The 18,825-nt window shown below is 33.6% G+C and overlaps 4 protein-coding genes across 4 annotated transcripts; 2 read left to right on the forward strand and 2 right to left on the reverse strand.

Annotated features, from left to right (window-relative positions):
* Positions 1-1,862: 1,862 nt before the first annotated feature.
* On the forward strand, positions 1,863-8,289 carry LOC137829497 (arginine biosynthesis bifunctional protein ArgJ, chloroplastic). Its single transcript, XM_068636303.1, has 17 exons — positions 1,863-2,091; positions 2,241-2,345; positions 2,490-2,613; positions 2,691-2,764; positions 3,158-3,202; positions 3,336-3,386; positions 3,484-3,552; positions 3,700-3,758; positions 4,012-4,081; positions 4,791-4,871; positions 4,951-5,037; positions 5,295-5,417; positions 6,173-6,235; positions 6,984-7,061; positions 7,140-7,285; positions 7,841-7,911; positions 8,010-8,289. The coding sequence occupies exons 1-17, from the start codon at positions 2,026-2,028 to the stop codon at positions 8,090-8,092; spliced, it is 1,395 nt and encodes a 464-aa protein (XP_068492404.1). The 5' UTR covers positions 1,863-2,025; the 3' UTR covers positions 8,093-8,289.
* Positions 8,290-8,461: 172 nt separating this feature from the next.
* Positions 8,462-11,319, reverse strand: LOC137829498 (uncharacterized). The gene is made up of 3 exons (XM_068636305.1): positions 10,731-11,319; positions 9,782-10,126; positions 8,462-9,153 (listed from the first exon to the last, which is right to left on the reverse strand). Exons 2-3 carry the CDS (start codon positions 10,109-10,111, stop codon positions 8,713-8,715), a joined length of 771 nt encoding a protein of 256 aa, XP_068492406.1. The 5' UTR covers positions 10,112-10,126; positions 10,731-11,319; the 3' UTR covers positions 8,462-8,712.
* A 2,152-nt stretch (positions 11,320-13,471) lies between these two features.
* Positions 13,472-14,732, forward strand: LOC137829331 (protein MAIN-LIKE 1-like). Its single transcript, XM_068636140.1, has 5 exons — positions 13,472-13,550; positions 13,608-13,723; positions 13,816-14,251; positions 14,305-14,474; positions 14,694-14,732. Exons 1-5 carry the CDS (start codon positions 13,472-13,474, stop codon positions 14,730-14,732), a joined length of 840 nt encoding a protein of 279 aa, XP_068492241.1.
* A 972-nt stretch (positions 14,733-15,704) lies between these two features.
* Positions 15,705-17,110, reverse strand: LOC137829332 (protein FAR1-RELATED SEQUENCE 5-like). Its single transcript, XM_068636141.1, has 2 exons — positions 16,465-17,110; positions 15,705-16,006 (listed from the first exon to the last, which is right to left on the reverse strand). The coding sequence occupies exons 1-2, from the start codon at positions 17,108-17,110 to the stop codon at positions 15,705-15,707; spliced, it is 948 nt and encodes a 315-aa protein (XP_068492242.1).
* Between the last annotated feature and the right edge of the window lie 1,715 nt (positions 17,111-18,825).

The following is an 18,825-nucleotide window of genomic DNA, read 5'->3' on the forward strand; positions in this document are numbered from 1 at the left end:
AATATTTCTAATCACGTCAATCACATACAAGATCCATTTTTAAATATCTTCGACCAATCACTTATTTACTCCTATCACATTTCTCTCAACTTCCTAGCTGACGAGTTTATGCATAATTTTCCTGTTATATATTGCCATAAAGTATGAAAACAACATAATTAGCCACTGCATTAATCCATCGGATTTTAACTATTAACTCTAACTTCTCTTTTTAATAAGGATAAAATTGGTTATTTATTCTTGATATTTTTGCTTTTCAAAATAAATTTCTCTAAAATGTATAAATTTTAGTAAATAGTTAGAGAAAAGTATTGATAAGCTTTGAGCAGCAGTGAATGCTTACTAAATGCTTTGTAATCTGATTGATATGATATACCTATGCTTAAGTAATTTGTCTTGCTCAAAAGATAAAAAAACAAGTACCTTCGTTCTATTTTATTTAGATTAGAAAATTAAAAGTGAAAGAATAAAAAGAAAAAGAAAAGTAAAAAGTGAAATTGTATATTATGTTGTAAATAAATACTTAAGGTATAGTCGCGCAAACTTTTTCGTTATTAGTGAAAAATGAACGTTTGAGTTCTTTTTTCGTGTTTTAGTTTTTCTAAGAGTTTTGATCTTTTGTTGTGTGCTTTCTCTTTTTCTTTATTTTTTCTTTGTCCTGATCTTTCTTTGCTTTTCTAACCTGGAATAAGTGTAACTGTTGTCAGAAGAAAAAAATATTGTCTACTTTGCCAGGGTTGAAAAATCAGCGCAGCCATCAAAGAACCTTAAGGCCGTTTGTTTTTGGTGAAAAAAAAGGTAGATATTTACGTGCATAAGTGAAACACGAAAAACATGACAATAAATAATAAAAAACATGAAAAACGACACAGTTACACGTGTTAAACTTTCTTTACGTGTTTTAGGTAAGAATCACGAAGAAACATATATATATTTATATGTTAAACTTTCTTCAAGTGTTTTAGGTAAGGATCACGAAGAAACTTTTATTTATATATATATATATATTAATAATTTACTTGTTTTTATTTTAAACTTAAATTATTATTAAATTTATTTAAAATAGGATAACAATTTAAATATAATGAATATAACTAAAATTATAAAAAAGTAATTATTATAAAATAACATAATTAATCATATTATATATAGTAAATTATAACTATAAATAATAATAAATAAATATATTTTTAATAATAATTTTTTTATATAATAATTATATTAATTATAAAAAAATAAAAATAAAAATAATAATGTTATTTAATATAAATTTTTATTTATTAAATATTTATAATTATAAATATTTAAATAATTTTTATCAAATTTTATATGATTTTTATTTTTTTAGAATTTAAAGTTTAGGGTTAATACATTATAAAAATAATATTTCAATCAATAAAATAAGTGAATTAATTTTTTTTTAAAATAAATATAAAAATAATTTTGTAAATTAATATTTGTATTAATTAATTAAAATATAATTTCAATAGTACTCATAACATTATTTACAATTTTTAAATTTTTATTTTATTTATTTTAATTTAAATAATCTCACTTTCTTTCTATTTTTTCTTAAAATTATCTTAAATTTACTCCCTCAAATTCATCCTATTCCAAACAAAACACGAAACACTTTCACTTCTCATAAGCATTACAGATTTTCTGAGATTTTATTCATATCTTATTATATTATTTTTAATTTTTTTCAAATTTTTTACTTTAATGCAAAAAGCTTTACAAGCTTTATATTTTCATATTTTTAATTTGCAGTCTTATATTTTTAAAAATGATTTAATTATTATATTAAAATAAAATAAGAAATAATTTTAAAATTATCATATCACTTCAACATGTTTAATTTTAAAATTGAAGAATAGAAGTTTTTCTTAGAAGATTCAGTCTGAAATCTATTTTACCCGCTGCAGTGGAGATCCTCTGCATCTCCAAACTGGAGTCTTAGCTACATACAGTTCCTCATCAAAATCAAACCGCTTAAACCCTAAAACATTACTTCACACAACAAAAATGTATTCCTGCATTCCTCAGCACCTTTTTCTGCACTTTCACTTCGCATCTTCCCCAAACACGAAGGTCACTCTTCACTCTCTCTCTCTCTCTCTCTATCTCTCTCTCTCTCCTCGTTCTTCTGATCATCGATGCCTGTTCGGTCGTTTCTCTTCAATGTATATATTTCCTAGACTCGCTGAGAAAACACATTTTTCAATTAACCTCTTCTGCAGGCGTTTAACTCCTCCATGCGCCATACGAGTATTCGTGCTGTTTCAACCACTGAGAACAGCATACCGGCCGCTCCAATTTTTCTACCCGAAGGACCTTGGAACCAGGTCTCTTTCTAACCACCGGCAATTTTTTCTTAGGAAGCCACGTTGTTAAGATATTAATATTTTGTTATTGTAGCTTGCAGTGGAAATATTTTACTCTGTTTTGTTTATTCGTATCTGAGTGTTTCATTTTAAACATTCGATCAGATCCCTGGTGGAGTTACTGCTGCGGATGGGTTCAAAGCTGCGGGAATATACGGAGGTTTACGTGCTAAAGGAGAAAAACCCGATCTCGCGCTTGTCACGTGCGATGTTGATGCTGTGTCTGCAGGTTCGTTTGTTGATTTTGAGAGATGCTAATTTTGCGTTTGGTGTGAACTGAACGTGATCGAATTGAATTTCTTTCAGGGTCGTTTACTACAAACGTGGTTGCGGCTGCTCCCGTGTTGTACTGCAAAAGGACGTTAGATATTTCCAATACAGTAAGGGACTTTTTTTTTTACCTAGTGTGTGCTACGTTGTTTTCTCAATAAGCAGTTTCATTGTCTATAATTATCAGTGGATAAATTCCACCATAAATAATTGTTTAAGAGGAAAAAAAGAGAATAAAAAATAAAGTTTCACTAATAAATTAAGATTTCCCTTTGCCCTTCAAATTTTTCAGAAGTTATTTAAAAGTTTCTATAAAAGCTAATACAAAAGTACAGTGATCTCTTTTATTCTCTATTTCTGTGTGTACGAATGGGTTTTTGTGTAAGAGAATGGGTGTTTGTACATACTTCGGCTAAGATTCCTGCAGTGTAACGTGTTTGCATTGTTACGCTTTTGAAATTCAACTTGATTCTTACCAATTGATCAGTTTTGCAACCTTCCAGGCTCGTGCCGTGGTGATTAATGCAGGTCAAGCAAATGCAGCTACGGTAGGTCATCAAAACCTTTTTCTGTTGTGTGCATGTGGGCTGTATTAAATAAATAGTCTACTGAAGTGTAGTTACTTAAGGGAATTCAGGAATGTTATTTAAAATTAGTGGTTGAGGCTTTTCATTTCTTCAGGGAAAAGAAGGTTACCAGGATGTAATAGAATGTGTGGAAAGCCTTGCTAAGGTATCCATCCTTTCATTGTGTTAAACTGCTTTTGGTTATGTGGTTCTTGGCCAAGGGGTTTTTTCTTAGTCTTTGCTGTAAATGTTCTTGATTGTAGCTGCTGAAAATAAAGCCAGAAGAAGTATTAGTTGAGTCGACTGGTGTAATTGGTCAACGAATAAAGAAGGTAAATGCAGAGACTGCATATTGGTTTTATATCACGTTTGCTTGTGTCCTTTGGATATTGCTTTCTGTTAAATGGACTAAGCATTCACAAAATTCTGCACAAGCCAGTTGAAAAGTTTATTGATTTATATACTTGTTTTATTTGCAGGGAGCATTTATAAACTCACTTCCCACCCTAGTGAATGCACTGTCATCTTCAGTTGAGGGGTAATTCCTGCGTTTTTGTGATTTAATATTTCTTTTAATTTTTATATTTGACATACAATCATGTCAAGAAACTCACATTTTTTCAGTGGTCATTAAATGACCTTTGGATTCATTTAGTTTTCTTTTTGGTTTCCTTCTTTCACCATTTTGGTTTATTATTCTTTGAAAAGTATATAGTTCTGAACAACACTTGCTGTGTCCCATTTTCCTTCATTCAATAATTTATTATCAAATCTTATTAGCTTACGTACAGGGCAGACTCTGCAGCAGTGGCAATCACTACAACAGATCTTGTTAGCAAGAGTGTGGCAATTGAGTCTCTGGTATTACTTGTTACTATTTGCTCACTTGTTTTAAATTGACACAACTAGTTCATATTTTATTTTAATTACTCATTTGGTTCATATGCAGACACAATCTTTACATTCTAGTCTCTATGCTTACAAACTACTCATTTTAGTCTCTCGACATACATTTTTAACTCATTATTAACACATACACTTAATTTGTTTTAGTTCCCAAAACTTTGGACACTAAGGACTAAAATGGATTAAAAAGTGTATGTGTATAACTAAAAAGAGTAAGTTTTAGTACAGAGATTAAAACATAGAATTATGCATGTGTAGGGACCAAATAAGAAATTAAACCTTGATTGTTTATTAAGCACATATACATATATATTGATAAATACACACATTTGACATTAGCATGTATAAATCATAAGATTGCCTTGTTCAATTGATTAGTTGTGGATATGTATAGGGTCGGCAGCTTTCAGCAGCCCGAAAGTTATAGGGTTAATGGGAAAAGAACCAACAATTTGACTGTTTTGGAGATTTCTACATTGATATGTATATGATAGCTTACCATAATTCAATGAGTCTCTAATTTCTAAGACAGAAACCTCAGCTCTTGGCGTTTGGGAATTAATTTGTGAGACGTGTCTGGTTAATTCCCAAATTCTATTTGCTAATTTGAAGAGTGACAAAAAGCGCAATAATCTTATTCTAATTATTGTTGTGCGTTGGTTAGGTTGGAGGAACTAAGATCAGAGTTGGTGGAATGGCAAAAGGTTCTGGAATGATCCACCCAAATATGGCTACCATGCTCGGGGTATGTCTTATTTGATGCTTCTTTCTTATTTGGAATATACAGATTATCCAGTTCATTCCTTGAACTATATCTACCCTAGGTAATAACAACTGATGCTCGGGTAAGCTATGCTGTTTGGAGAAAGATGGTGCAGGTTGCTGTAAGCCGAAGTTTCAACCAGATAACTGTATGTGTTTTTCTCACCTTTTCTGGATATAAAGAATTCAGTTAATTTATTTTCATTATTTTCCCTAAATTAAAATGCAAAAACAGATGGCTATAATTTCACAATTGAAACTAGTGTTGTATGTTGCAAAAAATTATTCGCAAAATTTAATATATTTGTCTCTTACAAGGTGATGCCATGTTATCTCCAAAGCTTTTGCCCCCATTTTTTGGATTGTAATTGTTTCTTATGTTTCTTTTTACTTTGTTCTGCCACAGGTAGATGGAGATACTAGTACTAATGACACTGTAATTGCTTTGGCTAGTGGGTTGTCTGGGCTATCCTGCATATCTTCTCTGGACAGTGATGAAGCTATTCAACTTCAGGCATGCCTAGATGCGGTAAAGTTCACCTTGTACAGTTTCATCACTATTTTTTCATCTAATATTTTTATTCTTTTCCTTTGAACAAGTTAATATAGTCATGTACTTAACTTTTGCTGGAAGCTTTTCCTTTCTAGTAGAACTGGCAAATGAAGTACTATGACCATTGTGCTGGAGGTAGTGTCACACTCCATTTGGTATTAGATATTCAATAATACGTATGGGGAAATGTTGCATAATCACCGTTCCTTTTTCCTGTAAGTACTTAAGACTGAAAATATTAAAAAAGAACTTAAGAGATTGATTATCTCTTTGCTGATCCTTGTTATTTATAGAGGAAAATTACATCAGGAATACCGTGAGCTATAAGAAAAAAAAAACTATGTCTAGGTAATTAATGCTAATAAGCAAAACAGCTTTTTAGGACAGACAGACTACTTAACCTATCTAAGCAAGTTAAGTTATATAACCAAGATAAATTATTCTAACATAAATAATAAAGTAGGTCCCTGCTCCCGTTCATTCAAGAAAAAGGCCTGCAAAAATGGCTGAATTTTCCTTTTTATGATTCTTTCTTTCCTGTAGATCTTGTTCCATTCCATGATTTACTTGAAGCATTTAATTTTTTTCTTCAAAAGTGATCTGTCAGCAAATGTGATGTTTTAATTTTTTTCCTTTTAGAACTTGTTCCATTATTTACATGAAACATGTAATTTATTCTTCAAAGTGATCTGTCAGCGAATGTGAAGTTTTGAATTGCTTGTTATTTCCAGGTAATGCAAGGTCTTGCCAAATCAATAGCTTGGGATGGAGAAGGAGCAACATGCCTCATTGAGGTATGCTTTTTTTGTTGTCAAGGATATTTGTGCAGCATCACTGTTGGTTTAATGCTGCTGTCTGTGTTCTTTTACACATCCAGTATTAATGTTTCTGTCTGTGCATGAATCTTGATTGAAAACATCTTTACTCTTTAAGAGCACTGGTGATACGTTTCATCCTGCCCTCCTTGTTTCCAAAGAACCTCATCAATTTAAAAATGTTACTAATGAATAAAAATGCAGGATTTGACTAAGCTTTTTTCACGTTGGAGACCAATATGGAAAGTGTTTCAACTTGTAAAGTTAATTACCACTTCTTCCATTGTGGATCTATGAGACTGTTTGGATAGAGCCAACTATCATTAAATGGATTTATCTTTGAGACCATATTAGGATAGAGCCAATGAATGACAGCAGTAATTAGAAAATAGACCCTAAAATTGCAAATCAATCCCCCTGATGACAGTGGCGACGACATAAGATCAGTAGTTGAACGATGAAGTGAGAGAGATAGAGATGGCAGCATCCACTATTGCAAAAGGGAGGCTAACAAGAGAAAGAGAGGCCCATTCCTTTTTCCGTACATCTGCTATTACTTTTTATAGTAAGATAAATAAGCCATGCTACTGATGTAATGCGTGGGCACTTGTCTATTTTTCTGTATGATTTGGTAGCTGTGTTTTGATTTTGACGTAGCTCTTAATGAAAATGTGGACTTATCTTGCTTTATATTGTTATTTATCATCAATTCCATCTTATTTTGCAGGTCAGTGTAACTGGAGCAAACAGTGAAGCTGAAGCTGCAAAAGTTGCACGTTCAGTTGCATCATCTTCACTTGTAAAGGCATGATGGTTGAACTAAAGAATTATTTTACCTTTTCAATCTGGCAAAGTATAGTTTTCTAACATAATGTTTCATCAGGCTGCTATTTATGGTAGAGACCCCAATTGGGGTCGGATTGCTGCTGCAGCTGGTTACTCAGGGGTTTCATTCCATCAAGATTTACTTAGGGTAGAGCTGGGAGACATTTTATTGATGGATGGTGGGGAACCACAATTATTTGACCGGTAGGACTTCTTTTGTAGGACTTCTTTTTTTGGTTATTTTTCTTGCACTGACAAATTAGTTAAAAAAAACGAACACTTTTTCCCCCAATACCAGTTAGTAAATGTACAATTTCTGATGTTGTGGAAGGGTTTCACTTTTCTTGAACGTGAATCATCCAGTCAAATTATTAATATGTTCACATAATAAAAAACTCAAGAATGAAAGCCGAGTAGAATAACATTTTAGGTTCTCATTTTTTTCCATGAAACACTAGCATTTAGGATTTTGTAGCAAGAGATCGGTGTAAGAATTGAGTTTTATCACTGCCAGCTATTATTAGTTTGTCATCCCTTTTTTTGTCAAAATAGTATTTTTAATTTAATATTCAATTTTAGTTGCTAAAATGATTCTTATAGCTAGAAAAAATCTGATTGTATCCATCCAACTAATAGCTGATCATGAACATTTTTATGAGATTTTTTTATATATAAGAGATCTTCTTTGTCAATCTGGCCATGCTTGCATGTGTGCTGTGCTTCATTATACAAATCTCTTAAAGCTTGTAATCGTGGCAGGCACGCGGCAAGTAGTTATCTCAGAAAAGCAGGGGAGACTCACGACACTGTGAGAATTCAAATATCAGTCGGTAAGTTATATCCCTAACGGTAAACTGTTTTCTTTTTTAATCAAATATGGAATTAATACCCACATATATACTGATTGATGTTCATTTCCTATTGACAGGCAATGGACCTGGACGTGGACAAGCATGGGGCTGTGATTTAAGTTATGATTACGTTAAAATAAATGCTGAGTACACAACATAACCAAATGAAAATCCTAATGAAGTTAGATATTATTTAAGACTTTTTAATATTGATTTCATTTTTAGAGATTTGATTTTGAAATATACGGTATTAGCTTGGATGATCTTTTAGATTTGATTTTGAATTTTGAACCTTTTGTTTTGTAGTTTTGACTGCTGGCCTATTTAAAAATAAAATTGGATATTATTCAGATAAAAGTATACAAAATTAAGCTCTTGCACAAAATACATCTTCACTTCCTTTAAAAATATACTCTAGAATAAGTTTTTTAGATGACTGAAGTTGGAGAGTTCCCTGCCGTCTGCAATGAGGCAATGAAGTTTCTTGGCTTCGTTTATTCATCACATTAATTTCAGTGGATGACTAGAATTGAATACCAAAATGTTGAGGCATATAATATCTCGTAATTCCTGATTGGTAAATGAAAGCAATGGCTGTGGAGCATGTGGCCTCTGAAAACAGAAGCTAAGTATGCCGATAATAGTGATGTAAAAATATCAGCCGTTTAAAGATCCTTCCAGCAATGTTAACCTAGAACCCTAATTAGTTAACAAAAAGGATATAGCATCGTACTTCTTCTTGGTCAATCTATTTCATCATACAACAAAACAGAAATGTATTCATGCAGTCTCGATACTTGATACAATCGATCGTGTTACACTCGATACTTCTCCAATAGGCCAGTGCACCTTTGTAACTGATGCTTTTAAGTAGCTAGTTGCACAGTAGGAATCATGATCAGCAACTTTAAGATCATCTACTTCAGTGGAAGCTTCAAACAACTCATCACCAGAATGCAGCCACCTGTTTCGATACTGTTTGTCTTTGCTGCTGCTGCTGCTTCTTCTAGAGTAATTGATTACCTTCTGGCTCTTCTTTCCATTTTTCTTTTCACTCTTCCTGACCCTGGCTTTCTGCTGTTTCTTGTTTTTAACAGTATGTGATGACAATGTAGGTAACGGATCATACACATCAGGGGCCCATTTCACAGTCAATTTAGTTTGAGATCCCCCCTCTTTTTCACGGCTACCCTTCATGGCAGATACAAGTTTTGGAGGAGCCTGTGGTGTATAGAACAGAAAAAATGGAAATCAATAAGAAAAAAAAAAGTGCTTATAAGAATAGATGCCAATAATATATGCCTAAGGCCATAGTGCAGCATCGACTCTATCACACAAGTCAAAATACACATCCGCTATTATGCTCCTACACACTTTCAATATATCAACCTATAAATTACACCTACCAACGTTTCCCCCCAAATAAAAACATCTAAACTTTATGAATAAAGAAGCCCCAAACCCTAGCCCAAAATCTTAAGCACAGAGAACAATTCTGTGCAGTCCTATTTTGGGTTGGAAATCTTAGATAAACTACAGTAAGCAACGTACTAAGAAGCCACAATGTTCTAGCTACCATTGCAATGAAAAATAAATAAAATCATGAAAGAGGAATTATTACGAATAGTAGTTACACAATTTGCAAAGTGCTAAATAACTAAAAATGTCTGCATAGATGCACAGCATATAATACACCAAAAAACTGATGCCATACACCGGAACACGCAAGCAACAACTCAGCTTAAACGTCACTACCCTTAAAATGAGCATACAACAGAAATCGGAACAAACCCTTCTGTTTCTTCATTGAATAAAAATACATGCTGAAATTAAAACATTAAGAACTTACTTCCAAAGATACCGAGCACGAGTAGTTATGCCGAGGAGATTGCTTAGAGAGTGATTTATCTGCCTCCTCGTCAGAAGAGCTCGAAGGCAGAATCATGTCAGGATAAGGAATCGTTGAACACTCATTCAAGCACTTAATCTCTAATTTGGTTTCTTGCGGTTCAAAATCTCGGCACAAATTCTCCTCCACGTAAAAAATATCAATACTATCCACCTCGGATGCATGTTCCAACTTTTGAGCATCTTGTACATGCAGTGACTCAATAAAGGTACCTTCAAGCTTACTTATGACGTACTCATTCACAACACTAACAGTAGCAGGCGTGGCCATCAATTGTATTAGGCACTACAAGTAACAACCAGACAAAAAAAATTGATGAATAATAATAAAAAAAAACACCACCAATAATCTACATACACAAGCATTACCAAGGAAACCATTCCAAACATACTTTGTCCTCATGAGTGCCAAGAAATCAAAGAGCTAAAAAAGGAAATTAATCAATATCATGGGGTAAATATTAGCTGTAACAATGAAGTAGCAACAATAGAATAAGGAACTATATTGATAATGGAGACGAATCAACCTGTAAAGATTTCCAGATAAATTTACCAGTCCCACAGCTTATGATGGTATGATGACTAATTCAGAAATAGTAGTGAAATTATCATTAAAATATGAAATACGTAAACACTAAGAAGATTCCATGTTTCCATCAATTCAATCGGCCCAAAACATTGTTACTATAAACATAACCAGAAACGACCAATTTAAAATTTAAACTACTATTTAAATGCAGTGAAAATGAGGTAATGATTTTATATTATATTATGTAGATATTTTCAAATGAGCATACACGAGACAATCGGAATACAAAAGCAAATAAGACGACCCTATAAGCATCACTATTTTTCCATCAGCCAGTTTTCATGAAATTCAAATCATATACCTAAATCAACGGCGTTTACAGCTGCAAAATTTTCACGGTCTTTGAAGTCAACACAACAGCAAGGGAAACAACGGTTCGATCCACAATTTCGCGAACAGGAGATCGAGGAAGAAAATATGAGAAAGGAAGAAAAACAGAAGAGAGAAAAGGGAGGAAGAAAAAGTGGTGATGTTAACTAAGACTACAACGCCGATCACTTTTCTCAAGATGTTTGAGACGACGAGTGGAGGATCCAGCGTGGAGCATGGCCAAGGAAGGAACGAAATGGCATATAAGGAGTAGTCCAAAGGGGAGCGAAGGCATCGTGGAAACCCTAATTCTTACACCGAAATCCGAAAGGCTCTGTGCGATTTCAACTGCAAGAACATTCGATTAGAGATGGATGCAGAGAGGAAGGAGATTGAAAGGTGGTTGAAAGCTTAATTGTTTGGAGAGAATTATTGTATTGTAGAGGAAAAAACGCGTAAAGATATAATGTGTTAGGAAGAAAGATGAAGCAGTATTTATAGTTGGTGCTAGCTTGGAGGGAATAGGAAAGGTCCTGTTTTGGATTGGTCAGAACAAATCTAGACCTACACGTTGCGTTTTTTTAGACCTATTACCCTGTCAAACCCCAACTTTCAATCTCTGGTACAGATAATTCAACCTTTTTATTTATTTCACAGCTTTGTCAATAACCATAGAAAAGTTAAATTATTAAATAAGTAAATTTATTGAATAATTAAACTATTTTTTTATTTATTATAAGAATATAAAATCAATATATATTAATCTCGTCATATTGTCATTTTTTTTTTCGGTTAACCAAACAAAACATTGGCAAAATTCTTACTACACCAGCACGCGATTATGTTAGATGACGAAAATGTTTATGTGAGATGAGAAAAATGACTTTAAATAAAAAATGTGGAGAAGAAAAATATTTTTGAAATTTTCTTATAATATTATTTGGATTTTTGTAACACATTCCTAAATTTTAAAAATTTAAAATATATTTATACAAATTTTATATTTTTGATTTCTATAAAATATATATTTTTATTCTAAATTTATATTTTTTAAATAAAATTTTGAGTTTTTAATTGTATCTTTTGAATTTTTAGATTTTTAAATTTAAGGATAATTTTGAAAAATTAAAAGATGATAGGGTAGAAATTTAAATTGGTATTTTGCAGGAAGGCCTAAAAGTTATTGTAATTCACTTCTGCCCCAAAACTGTTTTGAACCTCTACTACTGCAGTATACCTTATTCTAATCCCTTTATTTCTTAACAAAACACTAGCTTATTATTTTTGTTTGTACTAAGTTAAGACCAATCATGATGAGCTCCAGTTCTGAAAAGTTATCATTTGATATAGTTTATAGTGAAAAAATTATCAAACCTCGGGTTGTACAGATTAGCCCGCGGTCGGTTGAAAGAAATATGGACGGGTTGCTGATTTTCATCCGTTGTTTGTTTAGGTTCATTCTTGATAATTTGTCGTTTGCGCGGGTTAAGTGCGGGGGAGACGGATTGACCTATATAATCTGCATAATTTTAAAATATAATTTTTTTTTTATTTTTATATTTTTTTTTATGTAGTTTCATATTTTACATTTTAAAAATATTTTGTGAAAATAATATTATGAGACCATTTATTTACCTAATGTATCTAAATAAAATAAATTTAAAATTATTTCAAAAATTTTATTTCAAAAATTATTTAAAAAAAATATATATATTTTTTATGCGGACTGGTCCACAGACCTGCTGCCCAACCTTATACGGGACGGGCCAACCCGCATTGCCACCCAATATACTATTATGGCTCTTTCTTCCTATACCTCCATACTAAATGTGAAAATATCATTTTATCCCTTTTGTGCCACCCTCATACATAATTCGAAAGATGTTTTTGGATCTTGAAGTGTTCTTTAGATTTATAAAATCTGAAACTCTTTTTTGGTTTGAAATAAGCCTATGGATTATGTAATCCGGAAGTTAATAACAAACAACTTCTTCCTGCACCTCCATGACTTCTTCTCCCATCCCATACTAAAAGCACATTTACTAATATACCCTTCAGTAAAAATATTAAAAAATTAAAATAATATTTTAATATACTTTTAACCTTTAACCTACCTAACCTTCACTTTCACCTTCGTGCCTCTTCTTTCTGTTCCCTTCCAGCGGTGTCGCTCCACACCCCCATTCGAAGGTTTCTTTCTCTTCATCTCTCAAATTTCTCTAAATCCCACATTCTTTATCACTCACACATCCAAAGTGCCCTCTTCACAGGTTAATAAGTTGAATTTTCCTGATTTTGCATTGCTTTTGAAACCTGCTGCTGTGTAATCCGATATTGTAATCCGTTTGTTGTGTAATCCGGTACTCTGCATTTTTTCATAATAGGCACCGAATTATGTAATCCGGTATAGTTGAGAATGTAAAGTAATATCGGATTACTTAATCCGGTTTAGGTTATTTAAGTAATTCCGAATTAGGTAATCCGGTTTAGGTATTTTAGTAATTCCAGATTACGTAATCCGGTTTAGGTTTACATTATGTGTGTTTCGGATTATGTAATCCGGTAGTGTTCTTACAAAGTTTGCATTTTTGTGATTTTGCGTTTTTGTTATGTATTTAGTTTCCAACCCACTTGTTAAAAACTTTTATACATTTTATATTATGTACACAAATTCATGATTATATTATTTATTATTTGTAAATAATTGAAATTCAAATTGTGTTGTGGATAGATATGGCTAAAACTAGAGGTGGTGGATCTCAGGATCATGATCGCATAAGACCGACGACATCCGTCCGTAGAAGAGACCGAGGTGGTGTCGAGGAAAGGATTGATGATGATGTTCATATTGATAATGACAATGAATAAGGATTACAAAATGATGACCAAGTAGACCAGGGAGAAGGGTTTCCTGGAGGACCTTCTGATATGTCTTTACTAGTAAATTTTGCTGACCATGTTGCTGTTAAGCTTTGGGAGGGTGAGGTAAGAACGAAAAAACCTTCAATTAAATTATCTTTATTAATTATTTTTTAAATTTATTTAATTATATTTAATATATACAAAATTTATATTAGGATCGGGGAGAACTTAAATTGGTATCTCACGGTAGGAAATTACGTAAATTTGGGATGCCTCATGCTAATATTAAGCTACTTGTACAAAATTTTGGATTGTTTAGTTTGTGCAATATAAGTTATGAAGTGGGTGACAAGGGATTGATTTCAGCCTTTGTCGAAAGGTGGCATCGGGAGACAAACTTTTTCCACCTTCCCGTAGGTGAGATGACCATCACACTTGATGATGTGTCATCTCTTTTACACCTCCCCATTTTGGGTCAATTCCCAACATTTGTGCCCTTAGAGTACAACGAAGCTGCAACAATTTTAGCTGAGTTACTAGGGGTGGATGAGACTCGGGGGAAGGCTGAGATGAGGCAGTGTCGAGGCGTCCACGTACGATTGAGTTGGCTTCGAGATATATATGAGGAATTTGCGCTCAGGAGGCTTGGGAGTGTGCTGCCATGGCTTACTTGTTGCATCTGCTTGGATGCACTATTTTTGCAGAAAAAAGTGCCACCTCTATATCTATATTGTACTTATTGTTATTCAACAATCTACATATGTGTCATGGATATGCATGGGGAGCAGCAATACTTACATATCTATATGAGCAGTTGGGGGATGCATCTTATTTTAACACGAAGCAGTTGGCCAGTTATGCGACACTGGTTCAGGTATGAAACCATACAAATAATTAGCAATCACATGTTATATTCCATAATGTTTTGTATTAAATATTTTATAATTAATATGATTGAATTACGTAGGCATGGATTTATGAGCACTTCTCGGGCATGGGAAGAAGAGATATTAATCTCTCATAAGACGAGGTACACCGACGGGCAGCACGATATATTGTTGCCCATCAGATTTGCGCAGTTAATGATGTGCAGGTGCAGTTGGATGGGGTAACACATGATGACATCATCTGAACTCCGTATGAGGACCATAGATTGAGCAAACCATTTGAGACCATTTATTGATTCTCGGGTCACTTGCGATTGGGAAGCTTATCACATAGACATATGCCCGAGCGTGTTTTGCGCCAATTTGGGTACGAGCAGAGAATTTCACCATCACCGATGACGGCTGAGGCTCCAGGTGCACATGTCATTGATCAAAGGTGGTTGCAGTTTGATCACCATGTGGTGATAGGTTTGAGAGTTGCTTCTAGTCCATCTGCATGTGTTCCTGAATACATGTCTTGGTTTAGGACGGTATCACACCCATACATTCGCAGAGGTGAACTTGGAGATCGACCCAGTGTTGTACAACGTCGTCGCCTTCGTAGTCCAAATGTTGAGCAGGCAGGTCATTCATCTCAAGATGAGAGTGCACAGGCGGTAAGTTTTTTTATTGTTATGTGATTAAACAATATATTTGACAAGTTTAATTTATTTTGAAATTGGTGCAGGGTATATTTAGGCACATTGTCAGTATCCTCCAGCGCATGATAGATTGTCGTCAGGTCACTGAAGGCACTGACGCATATGAGAGTACGGAGGCAGCGCTACAGTTAACCCGGAGTGTGACAGATGACGGAGCAGTCTACACTGAGATATTTCTTTGAATAAATCCATTCTGATGAGTGGTCATGACTCTTCACCCATCCCCAACAATGAGGTAATAACACGAAACCCACAATGTCCATCAGCTTTAACATCTATTACATCCAAAATATAAGGGTGACATTTCAGATGAAATTAATCAAGCATGGGAATTGCATTGGTGTTTAACCTTTCCCTTACAAGTCTTCAAAGATGATGAACTATCATTTACAAAATGGATGCGATCTACATGCTCAAAATATGAAGGGGTGCGTTTTGTAGACCACTGAAATTTATTTGATTGACTCTTTTGAGATCCTTTTGTCTTACCTACATTAAGTGGTGCACATAATGTTGTCATGTTCGGATAGGCAATTTCACACAACTTGTTTTAATTATCACTTTGCCACAAATATCAACCTCGTCGAACCGGGATAGAATCACATCCCATTCTTGTTGAATTGACAACCGAGATGATGAATCACATTCAGATAAACCTGAAAAACTCAGTCTCGTCCACATAACATGAACTTCATTAAAAGGAATGACACTCATAGCATACCTGGCTAACTGACAAGCACATGGTAATTCATGAGTCTGTCTGAGTACACATCCACATCGTTCACTATCAATCCCCACATCATTGACCTGATCAAACTCTTCAGCAATGAGAATTAAAGCATGTTTAGATATAGAGTTAACCAACATTTTATACAATTGCACATTGAATGTGTGTCCTATCACATGTAGACAAATTTGAAATGATGCCTTGATCTCGTTGTGTTGAAGTATAATAACATGCTTAATAGCATCGCAACACGAGCACAGGTCTCCCATGCTATTTTGTAATATTCGTTTCAAAGACCAATGAGCTTATTCAACCCTGTATAAGTATAAAACATAATAAAACAATTACACGTTATACACATTCTAAACAAAGTAAAGGCATTCATATACCTGTTTGATGTTGTATTTCCCAAATGCATTAACAAATTTGTCCAACACTTGACAAACTTTTCTTTGTGCAAAATAATCCAGGTGTTCTTCACATATTCAAAAAGTAATGGCCACGGTGAACAAATATTTTCAAAAATTTTCACAAGCTCATCAAATTTACCAATCTCTGTACAATCAATGATAGTCTTCCATGAATCCATCACAACTTCCCAAGCCTCGACAAAATCTACCAACATTTTACACTTTGCTTTAACATACTTATTGATGTGAAACCGACAAAGAAGATTTATTGTTTTAGGAAACACAATATTGATGGCATTCATCAAAGCAAGATCTTTATCACAAACAATGACTTCAGGCCCCACATGCGATGTCAAAAGTGACCCTCTAAATTTTTGTAATGCCCATATGAAGTTCTTTTCTTTCTCGCTAGATAAAAATGCAAAACCAGCAGAAAAGGACAAACATGTACAAGTTACACCAACAATCTCAAGCAAAGGCAATCGATATTTGTTTGTTTTGTAAGTTGTATCCATTAAGAATACAATGTTAAATGCATTCAAGAGTTTCATAGCATCAGGATGAGTCCAAAAAATATCACTAACAATATTTGAAGACTCATGACACGTACTCCAATGAAGATAGTTGTCACGGTCTAACAACATCATTAACTGTTGTAATTCAGTTATTGGTTCTCTAACTGATCTCTTGTACGAGTATCTTGCATTGTATATTTGCTTTATTGTTGTCATATTATCCTCATTATTCTCCTTCAAAGTACGTAGAATGTTACCTGGCTTAACCATGTTTTTAGTCATATCAACAAGCATTGAATGTTCATTCGTTTTTAATCTGCCTGCATATGGATGACCAACTAAGGTATCATACATATCATGATTATGAGTACCACATATTACCTTAAGTACCCAACCTTGACCCTTTCCAACAGGTTTACCTCGCAATTTAAAGGGACATTCACATTTTCGAGTACCAGTTACACTAACCTCCAAACCATCCTTGTACTTTCTGTAACTACCCCCCCCCCCCCCTTTCACAGCCTAACGAGACATATGTCTTTCTCCCTTGCTTACCATTTGCTATGTCAGACCTAATAATGACAATAACAAAACCAAGTCCATAACCAACCCTAAAGACCCATTCAAGTAAGTCTTCTCGCGAAGGAAACACCAACACAAAATTATTCTAACAATATTACAAAATCAATTCTTCAAATTATAATGCAATAAAAATAAATGAAATGAAATTTTATTCACCTCATCTGTTGTAAAATGGATTTCATAGTCCCCTTCAAACAATCCATGTTGATGCACAAAATTCATTAATTCTTCCATACTTACACCTTCATTCATAAAACATAAATTTTCATTTTATTATAATTTCCATAAATTCACATATGCAAAACAAAAATAGCATAAGATTTTGTAATTGACAACTTAAACATGACTTCCGGATTGTATAATCCATAAGTCAAATTTTAACAACATAATGAATTCTGGATTACGTAATCCATAAGTCATTTCAGGTGACTTCCGGATTGTGTAATCCATAAGTCAAAATTTTCACAGCAAAATGACTACCGGATTATGTAATTCGTAAGTCATGTTTGATGTTCCAAATGTCTTCCAAATTGTGTAATGCGTAATTAAAATTCATATAGCAAAATGAGTACCGGATTACGTAATACGTAAGGCATATTGAAAGTTCTAAAATCACTTTCGGATTGTGTAATCCATAGTTCATTTGGTACTAGATTACACAATCCAAAAATATGACTTTGGCAGGTTCCGGATCCGATATGCACAGAAGTTATCTAATCCGAAACGCTTTACTTAAGCACTAGATTGTGTGATCCGTGGATCCACCGGATTAACTAATGCGGAAATATTTATTTAAGGCAGAAGAATGAGAATGTACCTCACCAACGGTGCCAATGCCAACACCACCTACCACCGTGCACCACCTCAACCACCTTCTCAAGCACCACCTTCAGCACCACTTCAAGGACCACCGCCACTCAAGCTCGAGGGCTGCACCCCACCACACGAAGTAACTTCCTTTTTTTCACTAGCAGACAAACAATATTTTCATTTTGATCTTTTTACTGAAGGATAATTTTGGCATTTTAAAACTTTATGGAGGTGCCCGAAGAAATCATGGAGGTGTAGGAAGAAGCTGTCTTAATAACATATCTGGAAAAAAAAAAGGTTCTGAATTACATCATCCGGAAGCTAAGCTTATGTATAAAAAAGACTTACAGATTATGTAATCTAGAAGTTAATCACAAAAGACTTTCAAATTACAGAAACTAATTCTGAATTTAAAAAAAAAATTCTAAATTATGTAATCCAAAATATTAAAAAAAATGTATTTTTAGAATATAAAAACTCATGAGAATGACGTAAGAAAGTATGGAGCCTATATTATACCTTCTTTCCTTCTTGTAAACCCTAAGAAATCAAGAAAAAAAGTAATCCAAAAAAAATGGGCTTACCGTGTCTCT

The sequence above is a fragment of the Phaseolus vulgaris genome, chromosome 7 (genome assembly GCF_000499845.2).
Source record: "Phaseolus vulgaris cultivar G19833 chromosome 7, P. vulgaris v2.0, whole genome shotgun sequence".
NCBI lineage: Eukaryota > Viridiplantae > Streptophyta > Magnoliopsida > Fabales > Fabaceae > Phaseolus > Phaseolus vulgaris.

What these genes read in the sequence shown, in the direction of transcription:
- LOC137829332 (XM_068636141.1), bottom strand. Translation starts at nt 17,110, where the DNA reads ATGGTTAAGCCAGGTAACATTCTACGTACTTTGAAGGAGAATAATGAG. An exon ending in CATTGATTGTACAGAGATTG is followed by an intron (nt 16,007 to 16,464) that starts GTAAATTTGATG and finishes TCATTGCTGAAG; the next exon opens with AGTTTGATCAGGTCAATGAT.
- LOC137829497 (XM_068636303.1), top strand. Translation starts at nt 2,026, where the DNA reads ATGTATTCCTGCATTCCTCAGCACCTTTTTCTGCACTTTCACTTCGCA. An exon ending in CATCTTCCCCAAACACGAAG is followed by an intron (nt 2,092 to 2,240) that starts GTCACTCTTCAC and finishes CCTCTTCTGCAG; the next exon opens with GCGTTTAACTCCTCCATGCG. An exon ending in GTCAAGCAAATGCAGCTACG is followed by an intron (nt 3,203 to 3,335) that starts GTAGGTCATCAA and finishes TCATTTCTTCAG; the next exon opens with GGAAAAGAAGGTTACCAGGA.
- LOC137829331 (XM_068636140.1), top strand. Translation starts at nt 13,472, where the DNA reads ATGGCTAAAACTAGAGGTGGTGGATCTCAGGATCATGATCGCATAAGA. An exon ending in TGCGCTCAGGAGGCTTGGGA is followed by an intron (nt 14,252 to 14,304) that starts GTGTGCTGCCAT and finishes CTATTTTTGCAG; the next exon opens with AAAAAAGTGCCACCTCTATA. An exon ending in GTTATGCGACACTGGTTCAG is followed by an intron (nt 14,475 to 14,693) that starts GTATGAAACCAT and finishes AATGATGTGCAG; the next exon opens with GTGCAGTTGGATGGGGTAAC.
- LOC137829498 (XM_068636305.1), bottom strand. Translation starts at nt 10,111, where the DNA reads ATGGCCACGCCTGCTACTGTTAGTGTTGTGAATGAGTACGTCATAAGT. An exon ending in CGTGCTCGGTATCTTTGGAA is followed by an intron (nt 9,154 to 9,781) that starts GTAAGTTCTTAA and finishes TATACACCACAG; the next exon opens with GCTCCTCCAAAACTTGTATC.